The sequence below is a fragment of the Liolophura sinensis genome, chromosome 11 (assembly GCF_032854445.1).
Source record: "Liolophura sinensis isolate JHLJ2023 chromosome 11, CUHK_Ljap_v2, whole genome shotgun sequence".
Taxonomy (NCBI): domain Eukaryota; kingdom Metazoa; phylum Mollusca; class Polyplacophora; order Chitonida; family Chitonidae; genus Liolophura; species Liolophura sinensis.
This window is the reverse complement of record NC_088305.1, coordinates 24603275-24630992: the sequence shown is the minus strand read 5'-3', so window position 1 is coordinate 24630992 and position 27718 is coordinate 24603275. Positions and strand designations below refer to the sequence as shown.

General features: G+C 39.6%; 1 protein-coding gene across 1 annotated transcript in view; it reads right to left on the bottom strand.

The window, feature by feature from the left end:
• Positions 1-2608: 2608 nt before the first annotated feature.
• The window catches only part of LOC135478226 (PAN2-PAN3 deadenylation complex catalytic subunit PAN2-like), a 38431-nt gene continuing 13321 nt past the window's right edge, over positions 2609-27718 (bottom strand). The window contains 17 exon segments of the mRNA XM_064758498.1: positions 2609-2923; positions 3361-3454; positions 4729-4908; positions 6940-6997; positions 8127-8212; positions 8500-8654; positions 9628-9718; positions 11296-11496; positions 12326-12458; positions 13579-13715; positions 15796-15894; positions 17575-17687; positions 20951-21090; positions 21335-21492; positions 22552-22701; positions 25143-25271; positions 26929-27089. Of these exon segments, the coding sequence (XP_064614568.1) occupies positions 2718-2923; positions 3361-3454; positions 4729-4908; positions 6940-6997; positions 8127-8212; positions 8500-8654; positions 9628-9718; positions 11296-11496; positions 12326-12458; positions 13579-13715; positions 15796-15894; positions 17575-17687; positions 20951-21090; positions 21335-21492; positions 22552-22701; positions 25143-25271; positions 26929-27089 (2291 nt within the window). The 3' untranslated portion in view covers positions 2609-2717.

Genomic DNA, 27718 nt, shown 5'->3' with positions numbered 1-27718 from the left:
CATGTATATTCTGTGCCTGTCTTTCTCTCTTAATAAAGTTTGTGTGACTGTTTTCAGTATCTACCTGTACATATACTGTATCCATTTAACAATATGCATTACTCATGCCCTAGCGTATTGATTCACACCGAATCAGAAATGTTATGATCGCAGACCTAAACTTTCGTGCATGTTATTTCCCAATATTTAAGCTGATTCGGTAATATGTCCATCACAGTGGCAGCAGAGGGTGACGATGGTTTAGGGGCTGTTTAAGATGTATGTGCTTCTCCAGCCAGAGCTAGCGTCCTAAGTGTATGAAAAGCAACAGCTAACAGACATAGTCAGTCTGGTGGAGTTCTTTTATTAACTAAATGCAGAATTTTGTTTTTTAATCGAGGACAGTACATGTATTAGTGTTGTGGGACTTGAGAGCATGTTGATTTTGTTGTCATTTCAAACATAGCCAGCAATCGTTTGATTTCCATTAGCAAGCATGGGCTAAGATAAGAATTATTGATTTTTACATTAAATCTGTAGGCTTCCCAGTGTGATGAAAACTTCAGCTATTACTTGTGATGTCCCATCTCAAGTGACATCCAACCATTGTACAGTTTTGGTTTCATAAACCTTCCCATCAGTCATGTCAGTGCTGACTTATACATGTATGTATTTTCTGCTGTGTTTTTGGCCTGGGTGGATTGAGTTAGGTAATCAATGAGTATTGTAAACTACTCAATAAATTTAATGGAAGAAGTAATTTAGTATTTTAGAAAGTATTTATAAATTATGTGTAAATAAATGTTAAATGTTGTCTGTTGCATTTTATCACCGTTACTGGAGATTATTATATCACAGCAACTTAATGCAGAAACTGAACGCCCGATTGATGTTTGGTACGTTGACCGGATAATTGTGGCAAAGTGGTTAAAGTGCTTGTCTTTCAATCACTAAGACATGCCAGGTACAGGTTTCAAACGCTGGGTTTGAGAATTTTCTCTTACTGTAAATCTTCAACCTTTCCAACCACTTAAGCAAGTTTTTTTTTTTTTTTTTTTTTACAGTGGAATTTATGCTTACCATTATTATGAAAATGATGCTAAAAAAATTGTCTGTGCCTATAAAGCGTCATTAAACTGAGCAAACCCAGTAGTTCTGGCAGAATCTTTCAAAGTATTGGTTGAAAACGTTTAAGAATTAGGGTTTATGACAGTGGTGTGGTTTTTCATGGGTGGAGTTAACCAGTCTACTACGGGAAACTGATCTTCTGTCCCTGACAAACCTCTCGAATTGTAGCCTCAGCCTGTCAGCTGTATTATACTGAGAACTGGATTCACCCTTAGCGCATTTGTCAAAGGCCTGATGGTCACAGCAAAAAGTCGGTCATAATTAACCGTTGAAGCTAGCCAGGATAAAAAAAGCCACCTTTATTTTTTCTGATCTTAAGGTTTTCAAGGCTTTCCGATTACTTCAGTACATATACGTTTTCATAGGTGTTGTAAGGAAAAATCAACCTCCAACACAAGGTTTCACGCAGATTAGACAGTTTTCAGGATGTATGTTCTAACCGTCTGAGCACGGTAAACTGACCTCACCTTATACATGTGCTTACCCTTAATGAGACAACCTAGAAGAGATCAACATGACAAGGTTAAAATACTGACAAAAATATTTTGAAACTGCAATCACTCTGAACTAATGCTATTTTAATTCAACTCATATGACAGCACTCCACAAAAAGGAGAAGAAAAAACTCTTCATACTCTTTACTTTTATTCCTTTTTTTGATGACATTTTGTGATGTAAACCATATTAAGTTACATACAACAGTATTCGTTGGATGATTTATTAATTTACCTCTTCCCACCGAAATGTTGGCTGCCATCGTATAAGTGACATGTTCTTGAGTGTGGTGTAAAAACACCAATCAAATAACTAAATGTTAACTTATCCTTCATTCAGCAATACTCTTCACTGGTATATATGCGCACATATATTACACATGTAGCAAGTACTGTTTCAAAATTTGATTGATGGAATGAGAATGGGTTATGAACGGATTTCCCAATGACATACCGTAGCACAGATATGTAGACATTTGTCGTGGGATGTACATGCACTGTAACAATGATACTTGTGTTGGTGTCCTGTTCCACATAGTTGTAGATGAGCAGATCATTAATGAGTTCAAATGAATAAATGATAATGGCTCAATAAGACTGGCAATATTGTGGTCATGGCGTGAGAACGTCTGAACCAGGACTGAGGAGTCAGAAATCATTTCTCCATACATGCAACGACAAGTACATGACATATGGAGTAGTTAATCCTAAATGTAGCACAACAATCATGAACATGATGTATGTAACAAAATGTATGAATGAATTTAATGTACAAATCTATTACACAGTACGTGTACAATTTCTGACACCCTTGCTTTTATACTCTCATGTAAATTGCATGAGAGACATCATTTGACATCACAATTCCGCCAGACAGTCGATGAAATTCCCCAGACATCACAATTCACTGTGGATGAAAATCGCTGACGTCACAATTCACTGTGGATGAAAATCGCTGACGTCACAATTCACTGTGGATGAAAATCGTTGACATCACAATTCCACCAGATGAATATCGCTGACATCACAATTCCATCAGATGAAAATCGCTGACATCACAATGCCACCAGATGAAAATCACTGACATCACAATTCCATCAGATGAAATCCCAGACATCACAATTCTGCCAGCTGGGAATCTGCCTCTTCCTCCACCTCTGGAATCTTCCACTGAACTTTGCGGCCAAACTCGTACATCTCCTTGATGCGCGCCCGAACCGTGTCCATCCCTTCCTGCGACATCTCCTGGTACTTCTCGTACAGCTGCAGCGCTGTGCGGGCGTCCTCCACAGAATCATGTGTGAACGACTGGATCTTTAGTTCTGTAACACGTACGTCCTTGAAATTACTGAACAGGAATTTGATCTTTCAGCAAGCAATTTCTTACATTAGAAGTAAATGCAGAATATATTCTTCTCAAGTCTATTTTTGGATTTTCTTATAAATGTTTAGGCTGTACTTTCTACACTACGTTGGCTAGGTTACTGCAAACCGTATAGTGGGAAAGCCGAAGATGACCAGCAAGAGTTGGATTTGAACTCGTTACCTCAATGGGTACAGAAAACCAAGACTTCAAATTCTACCAAGGGTACAGGCTCTGGGTGAAACCTACACATATCCCAAGATGGCAAAGCAGTTACCTCATGATGTAAAGCTACTGCTGAGTGAGCAGGAGATGGATTTGAATCCGTGATCTCACTGCTGAAAGGCTTGGCCTGGAGAACACTTTAGCCATGTGGCCATTTTCTGTGTGACTTACTCAGGAAGTACCAGGCAAGGAACTTGAGAGAGATCATCCTCTGGCGCGGGAGCTGGAAAAGTTCCACAGTGTCCAGGATATGGTCTTTTGGCACCTACAGATACACATGGGACTTGTACATAAGAAATTTAATACACGTCGTCATGAGAATTATGTACGTGTACATGAATGACTGAGTCGGTGATGTCTGGGTCAGGTTCCAGAAAGACGTTTCTGACATAAGTCAAAATTTGTACACCATCTTTACGTTCATTCTTTGGTTTTATAAGGTAACATTTTGTCCACCTCATCAGTGTTATCTTACGCCAAATGTATCAAAATTTCAACTTTCAGTACCCAAAACTGAGCGCTGTAAAAAAATTTTGAATAAAGTCAGAAATGGCTTTGTGGAATCTGCCCCAGGTGTCTGGGTAAGAGAGACCTGGAATAGCTCAGAGAGAATCACTGCTGTGTACCAGCCACCTGGGAAACCTCATGGTATATTCAGATGAAAGACAGAGGATATGCAAGAACCTTGTCAGAGGTCGGAGGAAACCACTGTCCCTTTCCACGCACATGAGAAACCTTTTGTCTTTAGGCAGGATATGCAAGAACCTTGTCAAAGGTCGGAGGAAACCACTGTCCCTTTCCACGCACATGAGAAACCTTTTGTCTTTAGGCAGGATATGCAAGAACCTTGTCAAAGGTCGGAGGAAACCACTGCCCCTTTCCACGCACATGAGAAACCTTTTGTCTTTAGGCAGGCTATGCAAGAACCTTTTCAAAATTCAGAGGAAACTACTGAACCTTACCAGGTACATCTACTTGACAAATCATCCTGATTTAAAGAGAGAACAGGATGAAACTTACCACAGGTGACCAGAAACCATGGCATCTTGTCACGCACCTGGCAAACCTATGACTTTGAGTGAAATCTGGAATTTGTATGTTGTGTGAGCCCCGTCATAAATTTGACATCATAAAAATACACCTTGGGTCATATAAATGATGAAATAGCAATGACATCATGATAGACCACTTCTGTTTCCATTCCCATCTAATTCCAAGCTGGAAACATTTGCCAAATCTTCTGTCAATCATATAAAACCTGTGGAAGGTTGTGGAATTCCCACTGTTTCCTTATTCCATAATGATGGCCGCTAGCGTTCTCTGTGAGTTCAAGTTCAGCTCATGTTGGTTTTCCCTCTGGTTGTACGTGGGAAGGTCTTCCAGCAACCTGCCGATGGTTGTGGGTTCCCCCAGGGCTCTGCCCTGTTTCCTCCCACCATATTGCTGGTCGCTGTTGTAAGTGACATATTCTGGAGTACCGGTACAGTAAGAGACACCAATCAGGTAAATACATCACTAAAAAATTCTGTCTGCACTCACCACAATGTTGATGACTCTGAAGTCCTTCTTAAGGCCGTGGCCCACAAAGATGACTCCCTGGTCCACGAGGTAACGCAGCTTGTTGTACGTGGACTTGAGATTTGTCAGGTATTTGGTGGACACATTAGGGTCAAGGTCACCAGGCTTTATCCCAGAAAACTGTGTCAAGTAATCTACCACCTATAGATGAAAGAATCAGGTAGATATCACCACCAAACAAATATTCTATCAAAGATATTGCCTCTGATGGGTTGGACAGTTAAACAAAACTATATATCCTAAGTGATGACAAAACACATACACCTCACCCCATTTCCCGAGCACAAAGACACAATTTTTTTCCCAGTTATGTCGATTATCAAGAAACACACCCGCCTATACTGGGTAGTTCTCACCTGTTCACAATGTAACACTAAAATTAGCCAGACTGAACCTGTACAAACTGAAAAAAGTTCCAGCAATGTTTATCAAAACCTTCTCAGGATATTAACGTGACAGTACAAAAATTTCAATGATCTTAGTAAATTAATTATTAAAGATTTCCTGCTTTACAAGATTACACTTAACCCGATAAACCATGACCACATTTAGTAAACTTTGGTAAAAATGACTAAAAAAAAGCAATGGTCTTCAAGAAGTAATCAGATCTATCAATCGTGTGTATCAATAAACCACAAATCAAATACCCTGTATTGTTATTTTGAACGAGAGGTGGGGGGAGGGGGGGGATATAAAACAGCCACAGTCATTCTTTTTGTGATGTGATTGGTAACTATCATGGCCAACTAACATCACTGATTTAAGACAAGATTGGTACAATTTCTTTTTACCGCTCTGTTTGTTTGTGGAGTGTACAAGTGTGCGTACTTGTTTCTCATTAAAGTCTGATCTCTCCCCCCTAAACTGACGTGTTGATAAACAGATCTGAAATAACACAAATCTCGCTGAAGCCTGATATAAAAAAGCCCTCCATATGCAGGCTTGTTGCTTTTCCTATTTTAACCCATCCACTGTTCTTTCAATCAAGTATGTGCCCTTGTACATGTACATTATATACAAACATCGCTTTTGTGTGTACGACAGACTGACTGTGTGTGACAAGTTGACTTCGTGTGTTTGACAGGTTGACTTTGTGTGTCTGAGAAGTTGACTTTGTGTGTACGACCGACTGACTACGTGTGTGACAAGTTGACTTCGTGTGTTTGACAGGTTGACTTTGTGTGTCTGAGAAGTTGACTTTGTGTGTACGACAGACTGACTACATGTGTGACAAGTTGACTTTGTGTGTTTGACAGGTTGACTTTGTGTGTCTGAGAAGTTGACTTTGTGTGTACGACAGACACCTTTTGTCCTTAGGCAGGAAAAGCAAGAACCAAGACATATCCTGATTCACTTCAGTGTTGGAAAACGTTTGGCCACTCCCAAACTGTTGGCCATTCAAACTAAACAAGCTGTATTAAATCGAAAAAGTAAACTAAACACAAATATGATGGTTTACCAATAAAAAAGTTAAATATTCATACAAATTTCTTTTCAATGACAGACTTTTAAACTCTTAGAGAGCATCATTTTGAGTTGCATTTTTACAATTTCTTTATGCACAGTCACAATGTGACCATTAAAGTTTGGGATCAGAAGTGGGAAGGTCTGTCAGCAACCTGCGGATGGTCGTGGGTTTCCCCCGGGCTCTGCTCGGTTTCCTCCCACCATAATGCTGGCCGCCGGCGAATAAGTGAAATATTCTTGAGTACGGCGTAAAACATCAATCAAATAAATAAATAAATAAAAAGTGCATTTTCCAGGCAAACGAAAGGCCATAAAATATTACCTTACAAGCAAACCTGGTGACTTATTCATGGACAAACCTTTTTGCTCAAACAGTTAATCACTTAAGAGAAAGCAATCTTAACTACTAAAAGAAAAAAAAAATACTAATTTGAGAAAATGGGATTATTTTAAATAAGAATATGTCCTGGTAGTGGATATTATCAGAAAAAAAGTCACGACCATGCTCTCTCAAATAAGAAATTAATTCTTGATTCACACTACTTGATCAATACAAAAATTCTTACCAGTCTCCCAATAAAATTTAAGAAAAATTGATTTTTTTTTCTTTTCAAACAATCACATTTTTTTGACTGTGTTATTAGAGGGGAGCAGCAAGGGGCTAGATCAGACTTCAATGAGATTAACTGGTTTGTAGAATCTCACCTGCTCTTGTGTAGCGATGTAATCATCAATAAATGGCTCACCTGCCAACTCACCTGACCTGAGAAACAGAGAGGAATGACTGATTGGTGTTTAGAGCTGTGATGCTGAGGAACTTTTCTCTTAAAGGAAAAGTCACCTTTATAGGTGGAAGAAGCTACAGAGCCCGGGGTTAACCTATAACAGAAACCTTACAAACCTCCCAACTGAAAGCTGCAGATGCAACAGCGAGATCCGAATCCGAACACACAAATTAAAAGGTAAAGGGCCTGATAGTTCAGGCAAACACGCACTTTAACCGTATTAGACAATGAGGCCCAAGTCAGCTGATACAGTAATGTACATGTATCCACAGACTGATGGATTCAATCATTCATTCATACACTCATTCAGTCAATTACCTCACTGATTACTTATTCATAGACTAGGCGAATTATCAGGGAATGTAAATCAGCATTTTCAAATCCAGATTTGGTTCAATTTATTTACATCTCTGATTCAAACATTACACGAGATGTAATTAAAATTTGCTGTATATAAATAAGACATTATCAAACATTTAAGCTAAAAAAACCTTTTCACGCATATCTATATAAATTTGGGTTAAATTTCACCTCCACCAAGTAACATAAATGGATGTGTTGAGGAAACCATGAACATTGGTTAAGCAATTCACATAAGTTCACAGACAAACCAGCAGGAACTGGATACTAATTCTAAACCTCATAGGTCCAGGGCCTGTCCACTAAAATCAGTCATGGCAACTACCTCAGAAGTATTATTTATTTACTTACTGGCTGATTAGAATGCTGCTTCGACCCCTACCCAAGAATTAAATGCCTATATGATGGCGATTGGGTTTACTGGCTGACGAAACCTGGCATAAACCACCAAGCTTTGGCAAGTTACTCACTAACTTCCTCACATATGATGTGTACAGATATGCGCACCATATTGGTAGAAGACAAATGGTCTTCAAGGAGCTTTAGACAGCGCAAACAGCCACATGAGCATCGCTTATTGTCACCAAAGTGAGAACATGAAAATCTACACATTCTCTGTACATGTGTAAGGCCAGGTCTAGAGTAGACCTACACCTTGTGCTTCCTAGAGAAAGGGAAGTCAGCCATACTAAACCAGGGTATTTATAATTGGTTTGATTGGCTATGGAGCTTTCCTTCAATCCTTACCCCCTGATACAGGATATCCTGGCCACAGCCAGGTGGGAGGGTTTTATGGTTGAGCGAGTCCCATCACTCCTTAGCTCAGACTCCTCCTATCAAATAAGCAGATAAAAAAGTTTCACAAACAATGAAGAGGTATTTATTACATTCAACCAATTTGGGTCAATATAAAAAATGGTGAATAGCAACACGAACAAAACACCTTCATATTCAAACTTGTTCCCTTGAAGGGAAAAATGATGGTGTCAATAACCTTCCAGTTTTCTAAGTGGTTGATGTAGTTTTTTGACTCGCAGTTGTGGTCATCAGATTATTTTCATTGTCAGTGGTGATCGTTCCATTGTTTGGCAAAAAAGAATGAAAACATGGTTCCACTAGCCTGATTAAGTGACACAAATTCTGCATCCAGCCCGATGATATCGTTTTCTTTCGGGACTTCATCAGGGCTTAGGGGAGTCATGGTAACACGCCTCCTTTTGGCGTTGACCAATGATGTGTCATTAAATAACACGTCTGATGTGATGGGATTTTGTACTGAAACATAAACAAAGGTTAGTCGATTAAACTCAAACATACTGACAGCAACATTTTGCTTGCAGAATGTGCAGAGAAAAACTAGTTCAGGGATTTGCATTTATTTGCAGTGGTGTTTAGACCTTTGAATTTGAGGCATGCAATTACTCTCCCACAAACAACACACTCCTGAAACAAAGTCCAGGTGCGGTAATAAGACACACCTGACAAAATCAAAAGTCTGGCATGTCTGAGCAAACTGAACACAGTTGTGCCAATTTATTATGCTCATTCATTTATTTGACTGGTGTTTTACGCCATACTCAAGAATATTTCACTTATACGACAGTTGCAAATGTTAAGGAGGGAGAAAACTGGGCAGGAGAACCCACGACTATCTGCAGGCTGTGGCCAGACCTTCCCACGTAGGGCCGGGGAGGAAGCCAGCATAAGCTGGACTTGCACTCACATTGGTCGCATTAGTGGGAGGCTCCTGGGTCATTGTGTATTACTGTATTCAAAAAAATTTCACTATAATACAGTGTACAAGACGGCTATCACATCTGTGGGTGGAGGAAAGATGAGCACCCAGAACATATCAGGTACCTGATATAAAATATCCTGATTCAATCCTGTTGTCTCATTGGTCAGGAGAGCTGTGACAGGAACAATGTTTTAGCTGGTGAAGTCAGAGACGGCTCCTGACTCAGGCATATGATTCCCGTGCTTATTCTGCTAATCAGGTTAATTCCGTGTTCGAGTGGTTTGTGTGCCTCTCACCTACATAACTGATATTGGTTTTAGTCCTGCTTATGGAGATGAGTATTTCCCGAGTCTCTGCCCCTGTTTCCTCCTAAATTCTGGTCACAGTGAAGTATTCTCGAGTGCGACATAAAACACCCATCAAATAAATCAATCAACAAATAGATAAATAATGAGCTCCAAGATCGAGCAAACAAACGTATGACTTTGGCAGAAGTTAGCGAGCTCTTACCTTGAAGATTGTAATACCTGTTGATGTCGCGTCGAATGAAGTAAATCACAGACGGAACCTTCCATTCCAGGTTAAAATGGCAGCCTTCTAACTGAAGATTTGCATGAAAGGTGAACAACAATAACAGTTCAGTGACCATGAACAGGTTTTGTTCCTTAACAACGACCATTGTACGTCTTTATGTATTTGTGGCAGCCTTCCAAATGTCTAGTAGTGGACAAGATGTGCAGTTATTCATTTATTTGATTGGTGTTTCACGCCATACTCAAGAATATTTCACTTATCCAACAGCGGCCAGCATTATGGTGGGTGGAAACCGGGCAGAGCACGCGGGACCATTTGCATGTGGCTGACCTTCCCACGTGTGGCCAGAGCGGAAGCCAGCATTACTGTGTAGTTATCACTCTTATCTAACACCTCACTTCACCACATGTAAGATAGAGAAATCACATTTACAACCTGTGATAGAGAAATCACCCTTACCATATGTGTGATAGAAAAATCACCTTTACCATATGTGTGATAAGAGAAATCACCCTTACCATATGTGTGATAGAGAAATCACCTTTACCATATGTGTGATAGAGAAATCACCCTTAACATATGTGTGATAAAGAAATCACCTTTACCATATGTGTGATAGAGAAATCACCCTTAACATATGTGTGATAGAAAGATCACCCTTAACATATGTGTGATAAAGAAATCACCTTAACCATATGTGATAGAGAAATCACCCTTACCATATGTGATAGAGAAATCACCCTTAACATATGTGTGATAGAGAAATCACCCTTAACATATGTGTGATAAAGAAATCACCCTTAACATATGTGTGATGAAGAAATCACCCTTACCATATGTGTGATAGAGAAATCACCCTTACCATATGTGTGATAGAGATATCACCCTTACCACATGTGTGATAGAAAAATCACCTTTACCATTTGTGTGACAGAGAAATCACCTTTACCATATGTGATAGAGAAATCACCCTTAACATATGTGTGATAGAGAAATCACTCGTAACATATGTGTGATGAAGAAATCACCCTTACCATATGTGTGATAGAGAAATCACCCTTACCACATGTGTGATAGAAAAATCACCCTTACCATTTGTGTGATAGAGAAATCATCCTTACCATATGTGTGATAGAGAAATCATCCTTACCATATGTGTGATAGAGAAATCACCTTTACCATATGTGTGATAGAAAAATCACCCTTACCATATGTGTGATAGAGAAATCACCCTTACCATATGTGATAGAAAAATCACATTTACCATATGTGTGATAGAGAAATCACCCTTACCATATGTGCGATAGAAAAATCACCCTGACCATATGTGTGATAAAGAAATCCCCTTTGCCACAAGTGATAGAGAAATGACCTTTGCAATATGTGTGATAGAGAAATCACCTTTACCACGTGTGATAGAAAATCTCCTTTAACATATGTGAAATAGAGAAATCACCCTTACCATATGTGTGACAGAGAAATCCCCTTTGCCCTATGTGCGACATACATGTAAACATGTAAATCACAAGAAATCTTCACTATCTCTCCTTCACCTTGTCTTACATCTAATCTTTTCCACAGATGTGACGGAGAAGTCATTAGACAGGTACCAGTACCTCCCCTTCACCTTGTCTTACATCTCACCTTTTCTATAGGTGTGATGGAGAAGTCATTAAACAGGTACCACTGTGTACAGGTGACATTCTCTTTCCGCTGGTGATATCTCTCTCCCACCTTGATGCAGGCCACCAAATTACCCCCAGTCTTTGAGTCCTTCACATGTGACACGCTGGCAAAAATCTCATAATAGTTTGATGTCTCTGCTTGTAATGGATCCATTGATTCCTGACATACACAAGAAACAGAAAAACAATTTTGGTAATTCATTTGTTTCATGCAGTATTAAAAACTATTTTATTAACGCTGTTGTCAAGCTTATGAATAGTTATGTACAGGTACATGTATGGTAATACGTCATACATAGTCATATGACAATGGGTCATATACTGTATTTTCTCGCAGCAGGGCAAGCCCATGCTGACAAAGTGCTGCCTCACTGAAGTTTCATGCTAACTCCACCCAATAACATAATAGTGACAAGGGGTAAAGCAGTTCTCTTGCTCTAAGTTTCCTTGCTCTAACCTCTTAATGCTGAGCACCAAGCGAGTACCACTTTCAATTCTTTGGAATATCCCACTCAACAAGCATTCTGGAGTTACATGCAATGCTTGGAAAATACTACCTATGTATATGTAAAAGTCCACAACATCAAAATGGTCACATTTTTGGGTTTGTTTTTCAAGCTATGCTCAACAATGGTAGCAGTATTATCATGATTATAGTATGAGGAAACCGAGCACAGCCCATTGAAACCCGCGATCATCTGCCGGTTGCTGGCAGATCTTCCCTCATGGGTAGAGAAAGCCAGCATAAGCTGGACTTGAATCCACATACCACACTGGTGAGAGGATATGGATTCATTTTGCAACTCTAGCAGAGAAGGGGTAAATGCCCAGTTTTTGTGTACTCTTTCACGATACAGGTTGAAATTGGTTCTCGTTGCCTGGTACTTCATCAAAGTTACCGACCTCCATGTACATGTAATTATATCATTGAGTTAGCATGACAGAGGTTCAAACATCTCCTTGGCTGATAGACTGTGCAGTATGCTTACATCATCGGCAATCTCTTCAATGTTGATCTGACCCTCATCAGTTTGGGAAATCTTCAGCCCCAGGGGAACCCAACTGGGCTCAAAACAGTCCTCATCACTGAACCGACTCAGGTCCAAGAAACTCTCCCCATCCCTACACAGAAATAAAAAATACCGCTTGCGAGATTTGATCTCAATTTGATACACAAATTGAGGAAAACTCAACTGGGAAGTAAAAAATCCCCATGTGTTGTTGTACATGACACAGTACAATTCTGGCCTCTACCTTTGTAGAGGATAAAACCAAGCCTAAGATGCAAGGGGATATGAACCCCTCCCCCCTACCAATAAAAAACAGAGAATGAAAGTAAAACTATGACCTTATATTACAAGAGCCTCGAAGAAGATTGTCTGATTTGTGTTTATGTTGTAAGATGTATATATATATATATATATATATATATATATATATATATACATATATATATGTACATATTTGAAGAAATAGAGAAAGATCCCCTGGTGAGGAGAATTTACATAGGAAAAAAAATAATAAAATGCCTTCTAAACTTTCTACATTCTGTTATATTCCAACTGCAGTTTCAAACTTCATTTTATTCTCAAGGAATATATATATATATATATATATATATATATACATACAGTTTTGTCATATAGGCAAAATATTCTTGAGAATGGGTTGCGGTAACCCATACTCAAGAATATTTCACCTATACCACAGTGGCAGGCATTAGGGTGGGTGGAAAACAAGTGAAAACACACAACCATCTGCAGGTTACTGGGAGACCTTCCCAGGTACAACCAGAGAGCTTATGATGTCACAATATTTCATATCACATGCATGAAAACACTGCACCTTATGAGGTACCTAGAAAAAAACTCCCGATGTGAAGTGTGGACAAAACAACAAGAGCTGGATTTGAACTTGTAACCTCACTGGTCAAAGGTAAGCAGACCTCCAGCAGAGGTCTTTGCTTATCTGGTAAAGGATACTTCTTTATGAAATACTTTAAGTACATCTACAGCATGAACATTTATAAAATTCTACAACTAGTATTATTTGTCCTGAACCAAAGCAAACCTGCGAATATATGTGTGCATATATGTCTATGCGAGGTCCAGCGCTCTACCAACTGAGCTAAAGGGCAATGCCCCTCTGTCATTGCTAGCGTAAGCACCACAAAATTGCACTCGATACACATGCAACTTCACTGGCTAAGGAAATGTAACTACAGATAAGTGGGTGTGCATACCCCTCGCCCTCCCCAGCTGGATGTCTGAACCGGCAGTCCTGTCGGGCACAGTGTGCCCCATAACGACACATCTTTGACAGCGGAGTGGACTCCCTTGGCCCTGTGTCGCTTTTCTCCTCTTCTGGGCTCTTTATAAACTGTTATGTCACAGAATATTACATCAACATTTGAAATGACAAAAATCTGTGAGAAGAACAGTATATAGTGCTTAAATAAAGTGTAACACATTCAATTATGTGTAAATTAAGGAAAAAATAAGCAACAGAAAATTGTGTTCATAAAAACTCTTTCTAACCGGTGTATGCTGTACTCAAGGATATTTCACTTATACAACAGCAGCCAGTAGTATGGTGGGGGGAAACCGGGCATAGCCCGAGGGAAACCCAAGACCATCTATAGGTTGGCGACAGACTGTCACATGTATGGAAGACAAATCCCTGAAAACTAAAATGCTCCTGTGATGTTTTCACAGAAAATAACTATTCTCAAAATCTTCTGGAGAAAAATAGGGGAAATGGGGAGGTGGCATACATTTTAATCCCATGACATGGCACTAGTATGAAGCAGGACCTCGAGTCATTGTTAGGTCAAAAAATGATTGTGGCACAACGTCTACAATGTATTAGTTTCTACTGTAACGTCATTCTGTCCTTATTGTGACGTCATAATAATAATGAGTTGGGAAATGGTGCCAAGGTCCTACTGCCAGGCAATTGACAGGTCCCTATTATTCAGAAAGGTGTGTGACATCAAACCATTGATATGGTTCAAAAAGACCATTGCAAATTCTCCTACTTTAAATGCTTTTTATATTTCATCAAAAATTTTTTAAAAAGTGTCGGGAACTGTTTTGCCCTGAGCTTTAAATTGCTAGATAATGATGCTTCTTGACGGATTTTCACAACACAGAATATTTCATCAATATGTGAAATAACAAAATATTTGCGAGAAGATTTCAACTGGAGTGGTGAACTGATGATGGTTTTTCAGTAAAGAATAATACTTCAAAATAAAGATAACCAAAAAATTCATGAGATCAGATATAGTATTTAAGAGAATATTTTGAGGCTGAACTGTTAATATTAAAATACAAACAAAATTAGCACTAATTGTTCATCTGACAGCAGTGTCTCCAGGAGACTTGCTACATGACAAATTAAATTTCTTTGATTAACCTCTATAGCTGAATTACGCTGCAAATTTTTTTGGCTAACATCATTTCCAGGATACCGAGCAAAAAACAAACCTTCTTAAAGAATTACCACAAATTCAAACATTTTCAAATGTTTCACTGATGGAAATTAGCCTTTAGATTTTGTATCTTGTTTGCAGATAAGTTATTTATTTGTATTTATTCACTGAAACCCTTGATAGGGATCTGTCTTCAGCGCTCTACAAGGGGAAGTAAATCCTGCATCTCATAAAGCAGCAGTGCCCATTATCTATTTATTTCATTGGTGTTTTACAACGTTCTCAAGAATATCCCACTTATACGACAGCAACCAGCATTACGCTGGCAGGAAACCGGGCAGAGCCCGGGGAAAACCCACGACCATCCGCAGGATGCTGCACACCTTCCCAAGTACGGCCGGCGAGGAAGCCAGCATGAACTGGACTTGAACTCACAGTGACCGTGGCCTTTACCTACTTACGTATAACAATATGTGTTAAAACTTTTTATGACCACTTTGTTACTGAAATCAGTGGTATTGTTATTGGTGTAGGCAGAGAGCACTGTTTTTTGAGTGGCAAGATTTGCTGAGGAAGACAGTCAGGAAACCACATACAACATTAATCATGTTGATATAACGTGGTAAGCAGATTAATTTATTTATTTGATTGGAGTTTTCACCGTACTCAAGAATATTTCACCTATAAGACAGTGGCCAGCATTATGGTGAGAGGAAACCAGGTAGACCCCGGGGCAAACCCACAAGAGGAGAGGAAGCCAGCATAAGCTGGACTTGAACTCACAGCAACCACACTGGTGAGAGGCTCCTGGATCATTATGCCGCGCTGGTGTGCTAACCACCTCGGCCACAAAGGCCCCGGTTTGCAGATTCCTCTCCTAACAAAAGTCATGAAAGTTGGACAAAGTGAGACCTTGGCTTGCTGAGAATTGGACTGGTCACCTGGATACTGGGAATAGTGTGGACTGATCAATTTTAACACACAATATATGAACATTATAACACCATCTTAATTCTACTTCCTTACCCTTTGCTGTATTTTCCAGAATTCCAAATCTCGCTGGTTTTCGATCTCACAATTCAAAGCCAAGACGTCAGGTAAAGACTTGACAGCTTTAGACTGGATCTAAGGATATTTAGAAAAACACTTTAACATGTTTACATGTGGAGACAACAGTACATATACATGTATCATGTATCCATATAACATCAGCTCAAAGATCATTTTACTCTGATTTAAGTGTAACACATCTTTTTCTTATTTTTTTTTTAACGAAAAAAAAAGAAGCAAATAAAGCATGAAAGCATGGACATATATTACTTTATTTTAGCGTCACATTACTCTAAGACCATATTACTTTATTTGGGCATCACATTACTCTTAGACCATATTACTTTATTTGGGCATCACATTACTCTAAGACAGTATTACTTTATTTGGGCATCACATTACTCTTAGACCATATTACTTTATTTTGGCGTTACATTACTCTAAGACCATATTACTTTATTTGGGCATCACATTACTCTTAGACCATATTACTTTATTTGGGCATCACATTACTCTAAGACAGTATTACTTTATTTGGGCATCACATTACTCTTAGACCATATTACTTTATTTTGGCGTTACATTACTCTAAGACCATATTACTTTATTTGGGCATCACATTACTCAGACGATATTACTTTATTAGGGCATCACATTACTCTTAGACCATATTACTTTATTTGGGCATCACATTACTCTAAGACAGTATTACTTTATTTGGGCATCACATTACTCTGAGACCATTTTACTTTATTTGGGCAATCACATTACTCTTAGACCATATTACTTTATTTGGGCAATCACATTACATTAAGACCGTATTACTTTATTCGGGCATCACATTACTCTTAGACCATATTACTTTATTTGGACAATCACATTACTCTTAGAGCATATTACTTTATTTGGGCATCACATTACTCTTAGACCATATTACTTTATTTGGGCATCACATTACTCTTAGACCATATTACTTTATTTGGGCATCACATTACTCTAAGACCATATTACTTTATTTGGGCATCACATTACTCTAAGACCATATTACTTTATTTGGGCAATCACATTACTCTTAGATCATATTACTTTATTTGGGCATCACATTACTCTAAGACCATATTACTTTATTAGAGCAATCACATTACTCTTAGATCAAATTACTTTATTTGAGCAATCACATTATTCTAAAAGATCCAAAAATACTTGTTATCTTTTGACTTTCTGTAATACGTTAGGTTTACTCAGTGAAGTATTCACATCATGCTGGCAGTCAAAGTATTCACATGAGGTTTACAATAGATGAAATACTCACAAGGGGTTGGTTCTTGGTGAGGCATCCCATTAATCCTGATGCATACTAGGCTATGTACAATGTACATGTTCCAGACTATATGGGGTTACTACTAAGTTAAGTACTTATGTGAGGTTCTACATGTAAGTTAAGTACTCATGTGAGGTTGGTACTACACATAATTTATGTGCTTAGAAGAGGTTGATACTAAGTTAAGCACTCACGTGAGGTTGGTACAAAGTTAAGTACTCACATGAGGTTGGCACCAAGTTTAGTATTCACATGAGGTTGATACTAAATTAAGTACTCACATGAGGTTCGACATGTAAGCTAAGCACTCACATGAGGTTGGCACTAACTTAAGCACTTGCGTGAGGTTGGTGCTAAGTTAAGCACTTATATGGGGTTGGTACTATTAAGATAAGCACTCACACGAAGTTGGTACTATAAAGTTAAGCACTCACATGAGGTTGGTACTTGTCACAAATGTTACACCAAGCCTGGGTACTCTGTTCTGACACCATACTGTGTTGTAACACCTGAGAAAAACTGATCTGCTGTGGATCCATCCCTGGCCCTGGGCAGAAAAGGAAAGGGGCCATTGACAGATTGGTTGTCTGGTTGAATAAAGGTCTGGCAGCGGGCCGTGGTTTAGTGATTAGAAGTGCTTGCCTTTACACAGGCAGGACACATGAGGTGTGGGTTCAAATCCTGCCCTGGATTTCCTCCCCCCTCACTACTTGTGGGGCATCGGTGACAAAAGGCAGTTGACGTTGAAGACCACTAAATTCCACCAATACGTAAGGGCATCTCAGGTGGAAAATTCATCACTAACTGGTGTCCTCCAATGTTAATATTTGAAATGTTTCCTACTTTATTACAATATTACATATTAAAATCTACATGAACCATTTTTATACTTATGGGGGTAAGTCATTCATTTCGCTGACGAGGAACTGCTAGGTATGGCATTAAATAGCATCACTTCATTGTGTTGATTTTATTTTCTGCCTCTCCCAGCCTTACCTGAAATGAAACTGCTACAAGATTAGAAAGTATGCTGTCTCTCCCAGCCATACATGAAATGGACAAGCTAAGGGATTAGAAAGTATGCAACCTCTCCCAGCCATACATGAAATGGACCCGCTACAGGATTAGAGAGAATGCTGTCTCTCCCAGCCATACATGAAATGGACCCGCTACAGGATTAGAGAGAATGCTGCAGATCCCAGTCTTACATGAAATGGACCTGCTACAGGATTAGAGAGAATGCTGTCTCTCCCAGCCATACATGAAATGGACCCGCTACAGGATTAGAGAGAATGCTGCAGATCCCAGTCTTACATGAAATGGACCCGCTACAGGATTAGAGAGAATGCTGTCTCTCCCAGCCATACATGAAATAGACCCGCTACAGGATTAGAGAGAATGCTGTCTCTCCCAGCCATACATGAAATGGACCCGCTACAGGATTAGAGAGAATGCTGTCTCTCCCAGCCATACATGAAATGGACCCGTTACAGGATTAGAGAGAATGCTGTCTCTCCCAGCTCTACGTGAAATGGACCCGCCACAGGATTAGAAGGTATGCTGTCCCCCAGTTCTACGTGAAATGGACCTGCCACAGGATTAGAGAGAATGCTGTCTCTCCCAGCCATACATGAAATGGACCCGCTACAGGATTAGAGAGAATGCTGTCTCTCCCAGCCATACATGAAATGGACCCGTTACAGGATTAGAGAGAATGCTGTCTCTCCCAGCCATACATGAAATGGACCCGTTACAGGATTAGAGAGAATGCTGTCTCTCCCAGCCTTACGTGAAATGGACCTGCTACAGGATTAGAGAGAATGCTGTCTCTCCCAGCCATACATGAAATGGACCCGCTACAGGATTAGAGAGAATGCTGTCTCTCCCAGCTCTACGTGAAATGGACCCGCCACAGGATTAGAAGGTATGCTGTCCCCCAGTTCTACGTGAAATGGACCTGCCACAGGATTAGAGAGAATGCTGTCTCTCCCAGCCATACATGAAATGGACCCGTTACAGGATTAGAGAGAATGCTGTCTCTCCCAGCCATACATGAAATGGACCTGCTACAGGATTAGAGAGAATGCTGTCTCTCCCAGCCATACATGAAATGGACCCGTTACAGGATTAGAGAGAATGCTGTCTCTCCCAGCCATACATGAAATGGACCCGCTACAGGATTAGAGAGAATGCTGTCTCTCCCAGCCATACATGAAATGGACCCGCTACAGGATTAGGGAGTATGCTGTCTCTCCCAGCTCTACGTGAAATGGACCCGCCACAGGATTAGAAGGTATGCTATCCCCCAGTTCTACGTGAAATGGACCTGCCACAGGATTAGAGAGTATGTTATCTCTCCCAGCTCTACGTGAAATGGACACGCTACAGGATTAGAGAGTATGTTGCCCCTACCAGCTCTACGTGAAATGGACACACTACAGGATTAGAGAGTATGCTGCAGATCCCAGCCTTACGTGAAATGGACCTGCTACAGGATTATAGAGTATGCTGCCCCTACCAGCTTTACGTGAAATGGACCCGCTACAGGATTAGACAGTATGCTGCAGATCCCAGTTTTATGTGAAATGGACCTGCAACAGGATTAGAGAGTATGTTGCAGGTTTCACATGATAACACTAAATTTTTCAAAGCAATGTTTCCCATACTGGATTCTCACATTTTCTTAGCTGACGAAAACAATGCCACAACATTGTAAAACGTCTTGAACTATTTAATCTATTAGCTTATTTGACAGTTGCTTAATGCCATGTTCAATAATTTTTAACTTATACAACAGCAGTTATATTGATGGAAGACAAATGGTCTTCAAGGAATTATCTACCGCTCATTGTCATCAAGGTCACACAAGCACTCATATCGGGGCGGATTCTACAATTTTTCCCAAGTCCAAGGTTGTCCTAACGATTGAAAGGCAAGCACACCTAATCCTCAAACGACAAGGCGGATAAATTTGAACTGCTAAAGACACCTCTTATCATATTCAATCATAAAAGTACATCCCCAGTTACAGGACGGCAGTTTGCATCTTACCCAACATCAGATCCCATTACGCATTGCAGATATATGTGTTTATATATGCTTTGGGTTTTACATCGTACCTTGCAAATGACGATGAAGTCTTATATGTAGGTGTGCGTACACACACTGTATATTGTGTCTTCCTATGGGGAGTTGAGGCCTCTGTTGCTCAGCTGGTTAGCGCGTTAGCAGCGTTATAACCCAGGAGTCTCTCAACAATGCGGTCGCTGTGAGTTCAAGTCCAGCTCATGCTGGCTTCCTCTCCAGCCGTACGTGGGAAGGTCTGTCAGCAACCTGCGGGTGGCAGTGGGTTTCCCCCGGGCCCTGCCCAGTTTCCACCCACCATAATGCTGGCCGCCGTCATATAAGTGAAATATTCTTGAGTACAGCGCAAAACACCAATCAAATAAATAAATAAATAAATACATAAATCCTATGGGGAGTTCATATCACCTAACTGCCGCTGCCAATGAAGTATCATGCCGAAGACACCAAACATGACACCCCACCACGTCACATTATACTGACACTAGGATAACCAGTCCTGCTTCCTTGTTCCAATCTTTCAGTGCTGGACACCAAACCAAGCTGCATCAAGTACAATTTTTAAAATCTTTGGTATGACCCAACCCAACCCTGACCCCAAGGTGCCCGCCTTTTCCGGCAGACGCTTTAACCATTAGGCCACCCAAGCGGTTCTACAGCAAATTTAGGCAGTCATGTAATTATAAGTAATGAATACAGTAGGTCAGGAGTAGTCTCCCCTCCTACCTGGAGGTGAACAGTCAGGATAGGACAGGGTTAGCAGCGTTGATTCTGTCTCTCTCTGCACCTCATGTCCGCAGCGACATCTCAACATTGTCAATGTAGGGATACTGAACAGTTCCTTGATGACAGAGCCTTCAGCTTTCCTGTGAGAACACATGCATACAGGAGGGGTTGTGGGGTGAACTATTCATGAAACTGACACAGGTAAAGACTGACTGATTGATTGACTAATTGACTTATACAAATAATGACGGCTGTCAGGTTAATGTGCGGATAAAACTGAAGTACACGGAAACACATACCAAGACATACACAAGGTCAACATATATAAAACCAATCTTTTATATCTGACTGGGAGTTCATCATCAGTGAGAGACGCACACTCACTTATTCTCAGGGACTGGTGCTTCCTCAGTGTCTGTCTCAGTCTCCGGAGTGCTCTCCCCTTGTTCCTCCTCCCCCTCTGGTGGTTTCTCCTCAGGTGGAATACGGTCAGGGTCAGAGGGCACAGGTGGCAAGTCAGGCGGAACCTTTGGGCACGTTTCCTGTCCAGGTAAAGTATTCATTCAACTACATGTACCTAGAAGTAAAGGTCTCAAATGTGGATCAGAAAGCTGGATAAATGACATATTCCAAGAAGTTCTTGCAAGTCTCACCATTATTTATTTATTTATTTATTTATTTCAGTGTTGCTTATCGCTATAGTCAAAAACTTTTCAGTTATCATGTTTATACATGATAATGGCTAGCAGCTTTTGGGGATGAGAAAACCAGAGAGGCCAGGGTAAACCTTCAACAACAGTTTTTCCAAAATGATAATATCTGGATTTTAAAACAAGGCATTCTGAGAATACCTGTAGCTCACCTGATTGAGCAGTTCGTAAAACTGCATAACATTCAAGTCAGGTGATATGTTCAAATATTAACCTCTAAACTAAAATACAGACTGATTGACCCTGTCATACATAGATATTAGTCCCTCATTAGTTCTTGCTTAGTGCAAAGATGTTGCCAATAAATCAACAAGAAAGGCAAACATTATTATACTCTCACAACTATGACTGTTTATCGTATGAGTAAGGATTGCAGAGCAGTGACTTCATATGTTATGGAATGAAATGAAAATCATTGTGGTGGTAAAAGATACTCTCTGGAGTTTTTGCACAAATTTACCGCAGAGGTCTGCATTTGGCAATCCATGTACTATGGGTGGCAACCGCAACCCTGTGAATGGCTGAAGAAATGTTGAGCTATGAGATAAAAAACTTCCTTGGTTTTTTCTACGCAGAATGCCATCAACCACTGGCTATCTGTGTACTACAGATAGCCACTGCAACACTAACCATACTCATCTCTGTCTCACAATACCTCTCTTTACTCCGTACAGGCAAGCTAAAAATGCTGTCGGGCAACATAATATTCATTGAAGTTACATAAAATACATTTACAAGATTTGGTGAAAGTGGCAGTTGGCGTATGTCAGGGCTAAGTCAAAATTGAAAGGCTAATTGACTGTTGTCTAACAACACAGTCAAAATATTGTTTTTGAATGAAATGGCAATGAGTTTTATGAGAATTAAAAAAAAAAAAAGACATTGTCTCACTGAGTGGATCTGTTGATGTAGGAATCTCTGCCAGCTCTGGATTAGCCGGGACAGGTTGAACTTCCCCATCGACTCCTCAGCATCCCCAAGGACCAATCCCAGCGCAGCAGCCTCCGGGATTGTCCGGAACACGCGTAGAAAGTTACTAGCCTGAAATCAAAGGAAAAGACAGCAAAAGAATGAGCATCGGGAGAAAGAAAAGAACTGTCTTAAAAAGTCTGTCTACCCGTATTTTACGTACTTGCTTAGATTTCTTTTTAATATCAGTTAAATGTAGTTAAATGTTTGAATTGTAAGGTGTGCTCTATATGGACAATACTGCCACTGCCAAGGTACCCTGAAGTCACATCACCCTTTTTTCATTATATTCCCCTATGGGTGATCTTTTACTTGTGGGTAATAATCCGATAGTACCCTTTTTTTTGGTTTATGTGTTGATTTTTTTTTTTTTTTTTTGATTGGTGTTTTACGCCGTACTCAAGAATATTTCACTTATAAGACGGCGCTCAGCATTATGGTGGGTGGAAACCGGGCAGAGCCCGGGGTAAACCCACGACCATCCGCAGGTTGCTGACAGACCTTCCCATGTACGACCGGAGAGGAAGCCAGCATGAGCTGGTCTTGAACTCACAGCGACTGCATTGGTGAGAGGCTTCTGGGTCACTACGCTGCGCTAGCGCGCTAACCGACTGAGCCACGGAGGCCCCGTTTATGTGTTGAAGTTCCCATTGTTGTGCAGTTTAGATTACTGACATATATATCTGATGCATTAATTAAGGCAGAGAGGTGTATGTTGTGAGTGAGATTTCTGAACAATTCCCTTTTTTCGAATAATGAAGAAAGTGAAAGTGAAACCTTTAGTATGAAACATCCATGATGCATAAAGACTTCATTATCCATGGACTGTTTACTGCTAAAAGTACTACTAGTCAAACGAGATGAAATGATTCAGAAATCATTTTCAGGGTGTAATATTTTACATCGAAAGAGAGACAGTGAAAAAAAAGCTTTTAATCAACTGACAAGTTTGTTAAAAAAAAAGCACAAAAAAAATAAAATAAATAAGACACAGACAAAAGGGAAGGGGCTTTCTTCTTTCCTTGGACACCTCACTCAGTTCATTCCAACTTCAAATAAACTGAAGTGTCTTGAAAAACTCTTCAGTTAAACATTAGGGAAACAAAATATGCTAAGTGCATATTGATTACAAAAATCAAGACTGTATCTAAAACAATTGCTACAGGTACTGGCTTTAGAAATTATTATCAGATAACAAACCCAGAACAAAATGCATGATTAAAGTATCATGGAAATTCACAGCCTGTATGTATCTCACTGACAATATATTTTAAGCAGCTTTCCCAAATTATCGACAGGCCTACAGGTACATACATCGGTGAGTGAACCAAACTGTGACAAAACTTTTGAACCAGGTTTTATTTTTAAGGTGGCAATAAAAGCTTCTGATGCACAGGAAGCAGAGCTTGATCGGCAGGAGTCTACAACACAAGCATATGCTGTATCTGGATGGTAAGTTCAAGTTTCAGCCAGTCAATTAAAAGTATGAGAGGGGTGGTGGCTACCCAGTGAAAGAATCTCAAAGCAATGTTTATGTAACTTAGATTGGTCAATCACCCCTATGGCGTATGGAAGAGTCTCCAAGTACCTGGCTTACAGCATCGGTTGAGATCACCAAGTAAAATCACTCGGGCTTACAAACACTCAGACATTCTTATTGTTGGACTTCTGTTCAAAATTTCTTCTTCTTACTGCATTTGATGTTTGCAAAGTATGTTAGTATTTTCCTTGCAGTAAATCAAAAAAAATACACCACACGTACAATCCTAGTGCTGTTTGTGAGGCTACATGTATGTACTTTTTGCTGTCACGCCCAACTTTCAACTAGGTTATATGTCATTTGGAGAACTGGCCTTGCGATGAGTGATATGGAACTACTGGTTGATGTCTGGCATATGAATGTCTGTTTTGACACACAGATGTAAGGATCATGCAGGTAACACACACCACCACATGTTGTTCTGATGGAAATGGCCTTTAAAGTGAAAGAACTGTAACGGAAGACATAAAAGCTGGTTATTCACTAGCCATTTCACATACTCATCGAAGAGTTCGAATGTTGATTGTGTCAAATGCAGGATCTGTAGGCCTAAGACAATGTGGGCCTAAATACCGGCCGAGGCAGGATTTTCATCTTTCCAAGTGCCAGTAATCATACTGTTTGCTGGGACAGTACCAGTAATTGCAAACAAGTGTTTAGTCCATCCCTGCTTCTTACAACCGTTCAATGGAAAAATGTGAATCTTTAAAAAAAAAAAAACGGCAGTGTGTTTCCTACCCCTCTTGCCAACATGGTGAGGATCACTGAGGCGAGACAGAGGTGTGGGCAGCTGTCACTGATCGACTACGAGTAATCCCCTACTCTCGACGGAGAGTTTATTACTTTAAACAACATCCCTCGCAAGGCACTATGGTATACAGTGTCTGAAAATGCATCTGTAATTATTGAGAAGGTAGAATAGAACAGAAACTGAGGCAGAGAATGCATATAACTGAGTGGAGGCTACAAATACCTGACAGGTCTGTCCCTTCTGCTTGTCTAGCATGTGGAAGAGGTAGCCAAGCTCACAGGCCAGACAGAACTCCTTGGCACACATGTGGTTCAACAAGGAGACCCGCAACGGTTCAATAAAGTATAGCACCTGGGATAAAAGATGGAACAACAGCATTACGGTAAATGACCTACTATAAGTGCATAAATGCCTAGCAAATGGAGTTTCACACAAGTTTTGACAATTTTAATATCGCTTAAAAGTTACACACATAAGTAAGTTGCACGTCTTACTTCACTGTATCTGTATGAGTATTTATGTTATGTAATAATGACATAAAAAATTTACTCATGACCAAGTTGCAAATTTTTCACATGTCACATGCATAAACAATAAGATATGTAAGTTACTTAAAATTTTTCTGTGACATTCTGCCTGAAAAAACTGTGCTGTTGGCCTTAGAGAGGTGCCTTGTTTACATGGATGATACATTGCTTGAAAAATGTAGGTTTCAGCACCAAAGGTATTATTATATGACCTTTAATTGGCTCCAAATATGCACATTTTGGGGGAGAAATATTAGGTCATTTATCATACTATATACCGTATAAATGCTTTGCACTATTCATTTTCAATGTCTATATTACTTCATTTCAAATTCCGAATGAAGTTGAGACACGGTCAGACTTGCACAGTACCAGTAGCCAACTTTTTCTTGATTATGTCAACTAAGGGTCAGACTTAACCAGTATCAGTAGTTAAGTTTTTCTTGATCATGTCGACTAAGGGTCAGGCTTATACAGTATCAGTAGCCAAGTTTTTCTTGATCATGTCGACTAAGGGTCAGGCTTATACAGTGTCAGTAGCCAAGTTTTTCTTGATCATGTCGACTAAGGGTCAGACTTGCACAGTACCAGTAGCCAACTTTTTCTTGATTATGTCAACTAAGGGTCAGACTTGCACGGTACCAGTAGCAAAGTTTTTCTCAATCACGTTGACTAAGGGTCACACTTACACAATACCAGTAGCCAACTTTTTCTTGATTATGTCAACTAAGGGTCAGACTTGCACAGTACCAGTGGCCAAGTTTTTCTTGATTATGTCAACTAAGGGTCAGACTTGCACAGTGTCAGTAGCCAAGTTTTTCTAAATCATGTCGACTAAGGGTCAAACTTACACAGTATCAGTAGCCAAGTTTTTTCTGATCATGTTGACTAAAGGTCAGACTTACACAGTGTCAGTAGCTAAGTTTTTCTAAATCATGTCGACTAAAGGTCAGATTTACACAGTATCAGTAGCCAAGTTTTTCCTGATCATGTTGACTAAAGGTCAGATTTACACAGTATCAGTAGCCAAGTTTTTCTAAATCATGTCGACTAAAGGTCAGACTTACACAGTACCAGTAGCCAAGTTTTTCCTGATCATGTTGACTAAAGGTCAGATTTACACAGTATCAGTAGCCAAGTTTTTCTAAATCATGTCGACTAAAGGTCAGATTTACACAGTACCAGAAGCCAATTTTTTCTAAATCATGTGGACAAACAATGTTGACAAACAATGTGTACAAACATGTAATGAAGATCATGTGTATGATATCTTCTTTCCAACTTTTGAAACAACAGCATTTGATTTCAGATTTTAATAGTCCCTATTAGGATCACTCTGAATCTCATGAAAAAGTCAGACAAACACAAACAAATTCCCTGTCCAAGGCCGGGATTGAACCGAGACCATGTAGGTCCTAGTGACTGAAAGGCAATAGCCTTTACACATTAGATCACGGCCTAAGACTGAGACCCCCTCTTACCTGTAACATGGAATTGCAATATGCGTTTGGAATGTGAGTCTCCAGACCCGCAAAGTTTGTCTTGTTATAATGACGGAAGTCAAAATCCTCTACGCCGAGTCGGGAATACTTGATCTCAACTCGTCTGTAACGCTTTGGAACAACAATAAATGGGTCATCCCCTGTAAAATAATTTTTGGAAATTTCAGCTGCGTGTTAATCAGCATTTAGACCGCAATAAGTCAAATATAACATATCTTCATCAAACCACAAGTTGTACAGTTTATTTTTCTCATTTTTTCAACACTGAAGAGAATATACCAAACATACTTGGTAAACAATCAATGAGAATTTTTGTTTCAGAATACCCCAAATATTTACATTTCAGAAAATATCAGCCGTTTCTGGGCATGTGTTACCCTTCAAAATCAGCTATAAAGTTTATGAAAAAATTTATAATGTTTTGTTTAAATTTTAGCATCATTTTAACACTATAACTAGCACAGGTATCATATTCATTGAAAATACAGAAAATTTTTGTTTGATTAGCAAATACGCTCTCATCCAAAAATCTTTAGTGCAGACACTTTGGCTTAATACCTTATTTTTATGCTGATGCCCACATTGTGAAACATTCAACAGATACATTGTATGTTCAGATTAATTAATAATTAAGAATTTTGACTGAAAACTATAATTAACCAATTAACCAGAACAAAGGCACATTTACCTGCCCCAACATACTACTTCATCTTACACGGTAGTTAATTTGTAACGCCTTATATTGTAACGGCAAGCAGAAAATTAACAT